This window comes from Aquarana catesbeiana, linkage group LG01 (genome assembly GCF_042186555.1).
Source record: "Aquarana catesbeiana isolate 2022-GZ linkage group LG01, ASM4218655v1, whole genome shotgun sequence".
Lineage (NCBI taxonomy): Eukaryota > Metazoa > Chordata > Amphibia > Anura > Ranidae > Aquarana > Aquarana catesbeiana.
In genome coordinates, this window is record NC_133324.1 from 668673106 (window position 1) to 668686483 (window position 13378).

A 13378-nucleotide genomic window follows, 5' to 3' on the forward strand; every position below is an offset into this window, starting at 1 on the left:
TAATTGGTGTGACTACCCGTTGCCTTCAGACCAACATTCATTCTTACACTTGCACACTTTGTACACTTATACCAAGCAGGCGCCAATGATCATCAATTTCATATGTAGGTTGAAACACTCATTAACAGAAACAGCTGTGTATGTAGGAGGCTTAAAACTGGGTGAGAAACAGCCAAACTCTGGTACTAAGATGATGGTTTGGAAGACTGGTTCATGTCACAGGTCATACACCATGGCAAGACAGAGATCTCTCCCAGGCAAAGATTTTAAAGTAGACTGATGTTTCAAGATGTGCTTTTCAAGCTCTTTTGAAGAAGCACAAAAACAGGCTACGTTGAGGATTCTAGACACAGTAGCCAACCAAGGAAACCTAATGCTACAGATGAAAGACACATTATGCTTACTTGATAATCAAAAAGTCTTGTAAGCAACTAGTGTTTGTTGGAATCTAATATCTCAGCAACTGGTAGCACACTTCCAATATAAATGTGACAAAGTTTGAAATAAATAAACAGTTGCGCTAATTGTTGCATTCCATATTTGAAATCAAAAATATATAAACCGTGCCATCAACATTATTACATTCCTTCCTTAAGGCTGCATTCACACCTGAGCGTTTCAAAGTCTTGCGGTTTTACCGCGATTTTGTACAGGTCACCAATCTAAAAAGCAGTAAAACGCCTGTAATCTGCCCCAAAGAAGCTCATGTTCTTTTTTTGAGCTTAAGGCGTTTTTTAGGCGTTTTGCTTCAGGTGACAAAACGCTCAGATGTGAACAGGTGCCGTTGAAATGAATGAAATTTTGCTTGTTGGGCGTTTTTCAGGCGTTCTTTCGGGCGTTTTATGAGCTGAAAACGCTCAGGTGTGAATGCAGCCTAAGACCCCATTCACACAGGGGCAACACGACTTGCAGGTCGCCTCAGCGAGGCGACCTGCAAACGACTGCCCGGGCGACTTGCAAAACGACTTCTGTATAGAAGTCTATGCAAGTCGCCCCAAGTCGCCCCCGAAGTCGTACAGGAACCTTTTTCTAAGTCGGAGCGACTTGCGTCGCTCCCCTTAGAACGGTTCCATAGCACAGAACGGGAGGCGACTTGTCAGGCGACTAGGTCGCCTGACAAGTCGTCCCTGTTTGAATGGGCTCTCAAGTGTGCAGTGAACTATATAATCCACTTGTGAAAAATCAAAACATGAAAAACATAAATTTCAGTAACATATTCCTTAAACCTCTATTTCAGGCTGGGTTCACACTGCTGCGGTGGCAGACATCGCATGTGATTCGCAGCGCACTGCTGTTCACATCACATGCGATGTCTGTGCTGTGCGATATCAGCCATACAGATAGTATGGCTGATATCGCACCGCATTCGGTCCAAACTCGCACAGGACCCTTTTTTTTGTTCGGACCAAAATCGGATCGCATGGGTGTTCACACCTATGCGATCCGAAAATGTCCGAATTGTCAGTTCGCATTGCGATATGCGGGCTGAACTGGGGGTGTCATTAACATTGTATGACACTCCCCAGCAGTTCGCATATGGCAGTGTGAACTGCCGTGCGAGTTGGTGCGATGTGGGAACCCGCAGTAAATTCGCTGCGTTCCCGCACCGCAGCAGTGTGAACCCAGCCTCAATGTGATTTTTGTCTATGTAGTTTTGGATCAAAGTCCAATATATCTTCTGTGCAAAATGACACTGCGGTAATCTTCTTTGAATCTTTTCATTCATAAAATAAAACTTGCTCCCTCCGTTATCACCTATTATTCACAGCTGTGTTCACTATTTGTGAGTTGGTGATCTAAATTGGAACACAGCCAGGCTCAATTTAAACCACAGGTAATCAACCCAATGCCAAATGTTTCTCCATATGTTACTTTGGAAGCAAACTCCGTTGTTGTCACTTTGCAATGGCTTACATAATTACATTTTTCATTTAACTACTTAAGGACCAGCCTTGTTTTGGAATTTAGGTGTTTACATGTTTAAAACAGTTTTTTTTGCTAGAACATTACTTAGAACCCCCAAACATTATATATTGTTTTTTTTTTTTTTTTTTTAGAGTTTGTTTTTTTTAGAGAATAAAATGGCGGTCATTGCAATACTTTTTTTCACACCATATTTGCGCAGCGGTCTTACAAGCACGCTTTTTTTGGAAAAAATTAACTTTTTTGAATATAATTTTTATATTGTGAAAGATAATGTTACGCCGAGTAAATTGATACCCAACATGTCACGCTTCAAAATTGCGCCCACTCGTGGAATGGTGTTAAACTTTTATCCTCAAAAATCTCCATAGGCGACGTTTACAAAATTCTACAGGTTGCATGTTTTGCGTTACAGAGGAGGTCTAGGGCTAGAATTATTGCTCTTCCTCTAACGATTGCGGCGATACCTCACATGTGTGGTTTGACCACCGTTTTCATATGCGGCGCTACTCACGTGTGCGTTCGCTTCTGCGCGCAAGCTCGTCGGGACGGGGGTTTTTTAAAAAAAAAAAAAATTATTTTTATTATTTATTTTACATGATTTTATTTATTTTTACACTGTTTTAAAAAAAAAAATTGTGTCACTTTTATTCCTATTGCAAGGAATGTAAACATCCCTTGTAATAGAAAAAAGCATGACAGGTCCTCTTAAATATGAGATCTGGGGTCAAAAGGACCTGAGATCTCATATTTACACTAAAATGCAATAATAATAAAAAAAAAAAAAGTCATTTAAAAAAAATGACATTGAAAAAAAATGTGCCTTTTAAGACGTATGGGCGGAAGTGACATTAAGACGTCGTTTCCGCCCAGCAGTGTCATGGAGACAAGTCGGTGCCAACTTAGCCTCACTCGTCTCCAGGCACAGTAGGGAGACAGACGTGATCTCCTCCGCCGCTACCGACGGCTACTGTAAGTGGCGGAGGGCACCGGATCGCGGCGGGAGGGGGGCCCTCTCCCGCCACCGATAAAAGTGATCTCACGGCGAATCGGAGACCACTTTTATCTGAAAGCCGACCGCCGCACGAAAACGGGGATACCGGGGTTTTGGCAGCTAGCTGCTGCCATAACAACGATATCCGCCGCCAAACTTTGGACGTACATCGGCATGCGGCGGTCGGCAAGTGGTTAAAATCAGCAACATTCCAGCCACATAGCTCAAATAAGGAATCAATATAGACTCAGTAAAACAGATATGTTATTAAAGCCTCCAATTTCAATAAAAAAATTAATTAAAATGAAAATAAAAATTATTGGTAGCACACTCCCAAAATAAAAGTGACAAAGTGTTGAATAAATAGTTGCGCTATTGTAGCAATCCATATTCGAAATCAAACATATATAAACAGTGGCGGTGCTTCAGAGACCGTGGCTGCAAGGGGGACTAGCATGTCACACGCACATAACTGGCTAATAGAGGACAGCTCTAATGCTGCTGTGGCCTTAGATGCTGCATGTGTGGGCTCTTATGAGTCATTCAAAAAAATCATCTGGTTTATAGAGGTACAACCGCACCACTTCCTCTGACACCGGCGATGAAAGCAGTCCTGAAAGCCTGGTCAATGACTCGAGCAGACAGACCCAGTCCTTTCGGGCACCTATCACAAGATACTCCACTATGGTTATTTCTGCTGCTCCCTGAATTCTCCTCCAAACCTAATCCACGGGTCTGTTTAAAACTTTGAACTTTATTCAAATAAATATATTGCACTCACATGCATAAGGTGCTCCAGTGTAATCCCCCTGAGGAAGTCACGTGATCCTGTGACATAACACGTAGGGGAGGGGCATATGTTGGAACAAGACGCTGAGATACCCATTAGCAAAGCACGGAGCTGTTGTCAGAGTTGTGGATTTAAATAACGCTGTACATAGTTGGTGCATTGGAGCACCTGATGCATGTGAGTGCAATATATTTATTTGAATAAAGTTCAAAGTTTTAAACAGTTTAAGCACTATGTGGAGCCTCTTATCTTTTGCATGCACTGTTTAATCACTGCCATTTGGAGACACATACAGAGAAACTGGAAGGAGAAAAAAACATTACATTAGTCCTGGGAGACCAAATCGTTTTTTCTGACCAAACTTAGTTGTGAGGTCACATCAGTTGAGGTGAGCACAAAACCTGAGGGGGGAACATTGGGGAGCAAGTTTTATTTAATGCATGAGAAGATTAAAAGAAGATTACCACAGTATCATTAAATAATGTTGATGACACTGTTTATATATTTTTGATTTCGAATATGGATTGCAACAATTAGCGCAACTGTTTATTTATTCAACATCATGCTTGCTTCCCTTCAACATCAGAAGGTGTCAAGCAGTGTCATCAGCACAGAACTGGTGGGACCCAGGTATACCCATCTACTGTCCATAGAAGTCTGGCCGGAAGTGTTCTCGATGGAAGAATTTCGGCCAAAATGCCATACCTCAGACGTGGAAACAAGGTTAAGCAACTCATATATGCACGAAAATGTAGGAACTGCAGAAAAATGGCAGCAGGTACTCTGGATTAATGAGGAAAATGTTGAAATATTTGGCTTTATCAGCAGAGGCAGTTTGTTCGTGAAGCCTACATCCACAGAAGATCTGTGGTTATTTCTCCAAGATGTGTGGAACAACCTACCATAAGCACTGTCTGCAAGTGTACCTAGAAGAAATGATGATCAAAGGCTAAGGGTGGTCACACCAAATATTGATTTGGATTTCTCTCCTGTTCATTTACTTTCTATTTTGGTAAAAAATAAACTATTAACACTTCTATCTCTGAAAGCATTCTTCATTTACGGCATTTTTTCACACCTTCCCAAAAACTTTTGCACAGTAGTGTACTTTAAATATTTTTTCACTTTAAATACATTATACAAAGCTGTATAGCTATGAAAATTTGATACTTGGCAAATGCCTTAAGTCAGACACGGCTAGGATATTCTGTAAATGATACAAATGGAGAGTCAGAGCTTGAGCTGTCTTTAGACTATCTTCATTATGATTGAGAGTAATTGTATTTGTACTTTCGTTGTAGAAAGCTTTTAGGACTGGCACCAGCACGCGTCTGGATGATCGAGTCTTTGCAATGTGTCAGATAAAATACCAGCCGCTAGTTCATCTGATGAAAATGATCCACCCCAGCCTCTACAGAATAGACAGGCTCACTGATGAGGTATGAAAATATCTGCATGAAATATTAGCCATTTGCAGGAAGGTTTTGTGTGCTATGCCGTATTTTATTGCAACAAAGGTGCTGCTATAGGATTTGCAAATACTGTATGTAGGCTGATTTTTACCTTTTAATCACAACCAAAACCTTTTGTTCACAATGTGACATTGAGTTGCATAGCTTTTGTTTGTGTGCCTGCCATCAGTAAATTGTTTCACTTGATCTGTGTACTGACGACAACTTGTTATGCTTGTAACCCTGGCATGGACTTTTAAACATGCTTGTCCATTTAACTACTCTTTATTCTCACGCACATCTTAGGTGCTTGGTCATATTTTTGTTATGTTAATAACCCTTCCAACATTTTGGTCTTGCTTCATTGTTTATTTAATGCATGATTTAATGTATTATATTTCACCGGTGCAGGATTTCCATCACTGGAGCCTGCAGACACGAACAACCTTTGGCACCTAAATAACTCCCTTTGGCAAGATTCAACAGTGTTGTAAAATGCTTTTTCTTGTTTTACTGGTTCTAACCTGGCTTAACTTATTGTGATCATTTGTAAATAAGTCCATATGAGTGATGACTGTATTTCTGCTGATAACGTGATAACTCAATGGAAAGCTACCTCTTTCTTGTTGCCACATACAAGCCTACAGTGCCTAATGGTGATTCCTGCCCTGTTTAATTATGAGACTGGAATGGAAATGCATCGTCTGCTTCCAGCATTTTAGTATGCCAGCATTGAAGGGTACCCCTACATAGCAACCTTTGAGAAAAGCCCTACCCCTACATAGCAACCTGGTTAAACTCAAGTCTTCGCTAAGCTTTGTTTGCTATATTGGCTTTGAAAACACACCTTGAGCCCTACACTCTGTGTCCTACAGAGAAAGCATGTGAGCTTTTTTTTTTTTCCCCAGTATTCTTTTTTTGATTTCATAGACTTTAATAGGAATGCCTGTAAATGTGTGATAAAAGCATTTTTTGGGTGCAATGGACTCCTCTCCACCTGTAGAACTGCTCTCCTCCTCCCCTTGCCTATCCTAGGAAACAGGCTCCTGAAACTTGATTCACATGCAAATATGCTTATGATGTGCCTATAAAACACCTGAAGGAAAAAAAAAAAACTTCAAAATAAGAGCCAGTCCACACCACACAATAGGGTTGATTTACTAAAGAGAAAAAGCCTGTGCACTTTGAAAAGTGCAGTTGCCCTCTGCATGAGCAGTTTCTCCAGAGCTTAGTAAATGAGCAGAAGCTCTGCTGACTTCCATCATCCAATCATGGGCAAGCAAAAATGCTGTTTTTTAAATTTTGCTTGCACAGGATTGGGTACTCTTTGGAAAGTCAAGCCTTACCTCATTTACTAAGCTCTGGAGCAATTACGCTTGCAGAGGGCAACTGCACTCTGCAAAGTGCACAGCCTATTTGCCTTTAGTAAATCAACCCCAATGTTTCCAGGTTTTTTTTTTTGTTTTTTTTTGTAATGCCTTCCAGTGCATTTTTCATGTGTTTTGCCACATTCCAGTACAGTTCCTTGCAAAAGAAATGCAGCATGTTCTACTTTTGTTCACTGTACTGAAACCCACTGCAGTGGCGTCAACTTTGCCTTTGAAATCCATGTGACCTACTGTCTGCGTTTTTGGTGCAAAAAAAAAACGCACTGGACTACATGTGGTATGAACTTGCCCTGACAAGGAATATGCTCTGTTTAGGTGTAAATACAGACTGAAGGTGGTGTTTGTGTGCTATGTTTTTTTTTTTTTCCTATAATGTTTTCTTTTCTCTCAGGGTGCTATACTTGTTAATGACCTAGCTGTACCACAGCCACCTCTACAGCACTTGTCAGCAGAGAAGCTTGAAAGAGAAGGGGCCTTTCTCATGGATGCTGGTTCAGTATGTTTTTTTTTGTATTATGTATTTAGTAAAGTATGGTGTAAAAGGATATTCTGTTCAAAGCACACAGATTTTTTTTTTTTTTTTTTTTCAACCACAGTTTTACTGATTTACCTTCCACAGTTTTACTGATTACCTTCCCCTTTTTATCCAATAGTTTTCTTGCTCTTTTTCTCTTTTCTCCCTCTTTTCATTACTCATTTTTGTTTGTTTCTCTAATGCTTTTCTGTTACATTTTTCTTTCCCTGCCCTTTATCCTCTTTACCCCCTAATTTGAATCTCTCAGGATCTTTTTTTTTCACTTTTTATCTTCTCATCTTATTTTCTTCACATTGTCAAAACTTTTCCTTTTCCCAAATATGTTGTTTACAGCTCTGTTTATTTTGAGTCGTAAACACAGATTTTTTTAATTTGGAGTTTTCCTTTTCTGGTGTCTGTAAATTTGTAAAACTTGAGGAAATATAATTGTTTTGTCTATCTTACTAATAGTATTGTGCAGAGGAGGGTGGGCTTAAGGGTTAGTTTACCATTAAAACAAACTGTCTATGGAGGTAAGGGTGTGCCTGTAGATCAAACTAATTGTGCAGCTTTAACTAAAGTTTTTAATAATGCTCTTACTATGGGTGAAGGCCATGAAGGATATTTACATTCCCTTAGCTTAAAGTGGTTTTAAAGGCTGAAGTTTTTTTACTGTTGTGCATAGAAAAAACCTTCAACGTGCAGCTGTGCCCCAACCCCCCCCCCCCCCCAATACTCGAGCTCCCTCTCAATCAAGTGATGTGCACGAGAGCTTAGCTTCTCACAGGTATGTCATTCCTCATTGGCTGAGGCAGGAGCCATTGGCAATCACAGCCAGTAGGCCAATTGGACGGGGGCGGGGCCAAGCCACAGTTCTGTGTCTTATGGACGTGTAGAGCGGGGCTCGGGAGCCAGCACGCACCAGTGCCCCCGAGCAAGTGGCTTGCTATTGGGGGCACTGGCTGAAGAGGAGAAGATAGGAGCGCTGGTGGGGAACCCAAAAAGTGGAGGATCAGGGCTGCTCTGTGCAAAACCACTGCACAGAACCGGTAAGTAATTTGTTATGATTTTTTTTTTTTAAATGAATCTTTAATATCGCTTTAAATAGTTTATTATTTTTCTTTATTACTTTGTCTTGGGGGTCTTTAATCAAGCCCTCGCTGTCTTCTAATGCCAATATAGAAGCAATGTATCCAGATCAGTGCACCCTCGGTAAAACCTTGGGAGCTGTACCTGGACCCCACGCAGCGGGGGCGGCTTGTAATGTTTTGCTGGGCACAGGGTCCTGCATAGTCGCTCACCTTGGTGCAGCCTATTGAGTCAGTCACAGGTTTCTATACAGGTCCAAGGTCATGGTCCATTGCTGTTAAACCTAATTCCTGAGGACCCTTTTTGGCGTATGCCCACTGAGACAGGTGAAGCCTGGACTTTATTTACAGTCCAATGCGGTAGACAGGTAAGACAGGGTCGCCCTGTATCTGACTGTTACTGTAAAAATAGGGGTATGTTTGGAATGCAATCACCTTGCAGTGTAAAATTATCAAACTTGGCACTAAAATTTAACCACTCAGAGTTTTCTCCCATGGCCCAAAAAGACCAAATCTCTTCTCCTATTCTGGTGTTTTACCTGAGTCAGATCCCAATATGTTGGTCTTAGAAGATGCAGACACAGAAAGGAGAGCATATCGAGGCAGTATTGGAGGAAGCTGTGGGATATTTTTCTTCCTCAGAATATTACTTTATTGAAAAGGGAGCTTGACACAACATGTTTGCTAACATTGAAAAGCTCATTGCCTCTGTCTGCAAAAGCCTTGACATTGTGCAACCCGAGACTCCTCTGTCTTCATGCCCCTTTGGGTACAAAGAGTCCTGCAAAACACTCCCTGTTCATGCTGCACGTTTTGATAAAATAATCATTTGGGTCAATTCTGAAAGGATTTTCACTCTCTCCAAAATCTTTGCTAAACTCTATCCAGTGACAAGAGTTTGCAAAGAAGTAGGGTATTCCAGTAAGAATATGCTGTTACTGAGATGCCACCAGAGCATAGTAAACTACACAGGCTATATACACGACCTTCTGAAGGATTCATCCTCCCTTGCAGCTCTCAGATAATGTCCACAAGACAATTCAGCTGCTTCAAGCCATTGGCTGGGTAATCAGTTTCAACAAATTTGCTTTCTAGCCTTCCCTTTGCCTGGAATACGTGGATCTGGTCATGAACACATCGCAAGCAAAAGTCTTTCTCTACGATCACATGCTCAAGATTTGAGATCTAAGTGGCATCTAACAATGAGATTCTCAGACTCTAGGCCTAATTGTAGCCTTTTTTAAAAGGCAGTACGATTCACCAAATTCCCTTCACGAACACTCCAACTGAACATCTTGTCCAGCTGGAAAAAGTAGACGCCTTCTCTTAGATTTATGCATGCTCCTGCAAAGAAGTCCTTCCCCGTCACTGGAAACCTATGGTAGCAGACACAAGGCTGAGGAGGATTGTTTCAGTCCCAGACGGTCCAAGGAACATGGTCATTGAGGAAAGCCAAGCATCCCATCAGCATCTTGGAACTCAGAGCAGTCAGGTTGACCCTGTAACACTGGTCCCCCTTTCTGAAGAGACCCAGTGAATGCAGTCAGACAATTCCATGGCAGTTGGACCAGGAGTCCATTAGCCATTAGAAGTATGGCTAAAGCCAAAACTCTTCTTTTTTTTTTTAACTTTCGGATAAAGAGATGAGGGGGAAAAACACCTGTCAGGTTTTTTGCATTCTTTTTCCCCCTTGGGGATAGTTACCCTCTTTATTTGTCCTGGTGTCACCAGAACGAAGTGTGAAATACAATACAAATATTTCAGTTGCCACCAGATCATGAATAGAGAGCAATTCTTCCAGTAAGGGACCATTGTTTTACTGCCAGTGTGAAAGGGACCTGAGAGTCACTTCAAAGAGATTATCTCTCACGTCTTGTTTTGCCTACAGGTCAGGAAGTGAATGCAAATCCCTCAATGAGAATAACCTGTAGGTTGTTTAATTCCCTACTCTATCCTAAAAAAATGAATAAATAAGCTTTCAAACATTAGATATGCTTTAGGTCCCATTCACACAGGTGCATTTTGAGATGCACCGAAAGTGCAACACACAGGTGTTAGATCATGTAAGATTCAATGTCAGGTTCATAATCAGCCCAAATAGTGAAAAAGTCTCACATGTGCTATCGCCATACTTGGAAGGAGTAGCAGAATGTGTTTTGGGGTGTAATTCTATGCTGCGTGTGGAAATATCTTATTACATTGCCAGCTTTGTGTAAAAAAAAATTCTTTCCACATTTTTCAAAACTTGGGGCAATAAAATTAAGTCTTCAAAAGACTCACCATACCTCTTAAAAAAAAAACCTTGGGGTGTTTACTTTCCAAAATGCGGTCATTTTGTTTTTTTTTTTCTACTGTTTTGATGTTCCAGGGCCCCCGAAAATGTAATAGGAAATTAGATGTGTAATGTGTCCCCCTAGAAAGCCTGAAGGGCTTGAATTTTGGGCCCCTCTATGTGGCTAGGTTATGAAAGTCTTAAAAATTTGATATCGCCATACTTGGGAGCAGTGACAGAATGTGTTTTTCTAAGTATGGTGTAAGGTCTAAGGTGTAATTCTTAGTATGCCTAAGCTGTTTGTTAGAAATATCTTTTTAATTGATAACGGTTTATAAAAAAATAAAAAAATCCTGCATTTTCCAAAAACTTGTTGTGAAAAATTACATTTTTAAAGACTCTCTATGCTTTTCCAAAAATACCCTGGAGTGTTTGCTTTCTAAAATGGGGTCATTGTCTGGGTGTTTTCCTGGTGCTCCAGGACCTCCATAATATAATGGGTAGACAGGAAATTAGATGCGTAATTTATGCTCATTGGAAGCCTAATGGTACTCCTAGGTTTTTGGGCCCTTCTATGCATCTAGGTTATGTAAAAAGTCTCACACATGTGGTATCCCCATACTTGGGAGGCATAGCAGAATGTATTTTTGTGTGTAATTCTAAGTATGCCTCTGCAGTGTGTGAGAAATAACTTGTTAAAGTGGTTGTTGTATACCCTTTTTTTATATTTTTACCTACAGGTAAGCCTATAATAAGACATAATATATTGTTTGCCCACTCAGTACCACCGACTGCATGAACTGTAAAGATTACTATGAATGTGCTGCTGGGCATTGCTGGTGGTTTGGCTGGTTTACCTAGCAGAGTCTTTTTCTTTGGCCACAGACAATGCCCTGATGATCTGCATGGACTGTCACTAGGGAATACGACATGATTTCCAATAGACAACCTTACAATTTACAGGCAATACTAACACTTTTGCTGGGTTGTTTAAGGCTGCATTCACACCTGAGCGTTTTCAGCTCGTAAAACGCCCAACAAGCAAAATCCCATTCATTTCAATGGCACCTACTCACATCTAAGCATTTTGTCACCTGAAGAGAAATGCCTGAAGCTCAAAAAAAGAAGATTACAGGCGTTTTCTGCTTTTTACATTGGTGACCTTTTGACCTGTACAAAAACGCACGACTTTTTGCCTGAAAACGAAACGCTCAAGTGTGAATGCAGCCTAAAGATCAGATTTTGGGCCTGGCTTTCTTCCAATACATATTATACAGGATGGAAACGTAAAAAACACCACGCTCAAAAGAATGTGGAAGACTATTAAGTTGCAGTTCAAATGTGCGATGTCCACATTATTATATAGAAAAAAGAAAAGGGAACTGCGCTATACCCTAAAACCATATGTGTAAATGTATGTGGCAAATACTATAAAATCTGTACCTGGGTGAAATTGTGAGAAATACACACTGGTATTTAAGTTAACAATACCACAAAATTATAGTGAAACCAAATAAACTACACAAAGTCCATAAATCAATTGAACAGATAGTCCACTAGGCATTCGGAGGAAGTCCTTGATCGCCATTTATAGAGATCAGTGTGTAGAGGGAAAGAGTAGGAAAACACCCATTGTAGTGATCCTCCACCACCTAAAGTGCTCGCTTACCAAATAGCAAGCTGAATGAGCTTGATCAAATAAACCGGAGGTCAGATGGACATGGATCTGCAGCGTCACTCTGTGTGTTGAACCAAACAGCAGGTGGACTGGCTGGAAGGGAGACCTGGAAACCCCGCTAGCCCAAAGGCGTCCCTCTGGCGGCGTAGCCACGGACAGATAAGGGAAAATGCCAATCACCGAATATCACCATAGGAATAAAAAAAGAGGTCTCCATAGTGTAACTCCGTAGGATGAAATTTATTAAAAAGTAGATAAAACACTTACACTTTAGTAGTGACAAGAGAGCAAAATTCGCCGGCCGGCTGGCGAGCGCCCGTCCTAATGTGAGGCGATGACGTCAGAGCGTCACCTTCCCGACGTACGTTTCGTCTAGTAACTGACGTCGTTTGGGGAACGGGCGACGCTCTGAGTCATCGCCATTAAATAACCAGTTAGAACCACGCCTCGCTGTGATCTCGTAGGGGCTCGCAACCCATGTGACCAAACCGGTCAACAAAAATGAGTCAATGAATTGAGATCCAAATGAGCAATATTAAGAATTATCAATAAAAGCATTTAAATCTATCTCTACATTTAGTCCAAAAGGTGAGTAGCACTTTATTTTATGTATCCAGGCCATTTCTAGCCGTGATATACCTCGCCCCAAAGAGCCACCTCTCCAGGGACTGGTATATTTGTCTATCTCTAAAAATACAGTTTTATCTGGGTTTCTATTATGAACTTCCGAATAGTGCCTAGACACAGGGTGTTTAGGGAAACCATTCAGAATATTTGTCACATGCTCATTGAGTCTGACCATAAGGGGTCGCTTGGTCCTGCCTACATACTGTAGCCCGCAGGGGCATTGGAGCAGGTACACGACCCCCTTGGTAGAGCATGTGACAAAAGGCCTAATGGTAAATTCTGCTTGTGTGCTATTAGATCTGAAAGAGTGGGTTCTCCTCTGAGGACATCCATTTAAAGTGCAGATTCTACAACGCCTACACTGGTAAAATCCAGTAAGGTTGTCGAAGAATCCCCTTTGACCACTGGGTGGGTCTATAATGTCATTGGCAACTGTACTTCTAATAGAAGGTGCCCCCTTGTAGACCACCTGGGGTCTGGGGGGAAGAATGGTGTTAAGAGTAGAATCACTCATCAGGATATGCCAATGTTTCCTAATCATCTGGCCTACCTTCCTATATTGAATAGAATATCTAGTGATAAAGGGAGCAGATGTTACTCTATTGACATTGGGTACCCTCTCTTTGAGTAACTCGCTCCTGTCGATCGACAAC

The 13378-nt window shown here is 41.2% G+C and overlaps 1 protein-coding gene across 2 annotated transcripts in view; it reads left to right on the plus strand.

Annotated features, from left to right (window-relative positions):
- SEC24B (SEC24 homolog B, COPII coat complex component) overlaps nucleotides 1-13378 on the plus strand; it is a 124753-nt gene that overhangs the window by 90087 nt on the left and 21288 nt on the right. For both annotated transcript variants that reach the window (XM_073602251.1, XM_073602260.1), the window contains 2 exons: nucleotides 5009-5146; nucleotides 6938-7042. In XM_073602251.1, coding sequence (XP_073458352.1) covers nucleotides 5009-5146; nucleotides 6938-7042 — 243 coding nt within the window. The remainder of the gene's footprint in view (nucleotides 1-5008; nucleotides 5147-6937; nucleotides 7043-13378) is intronic.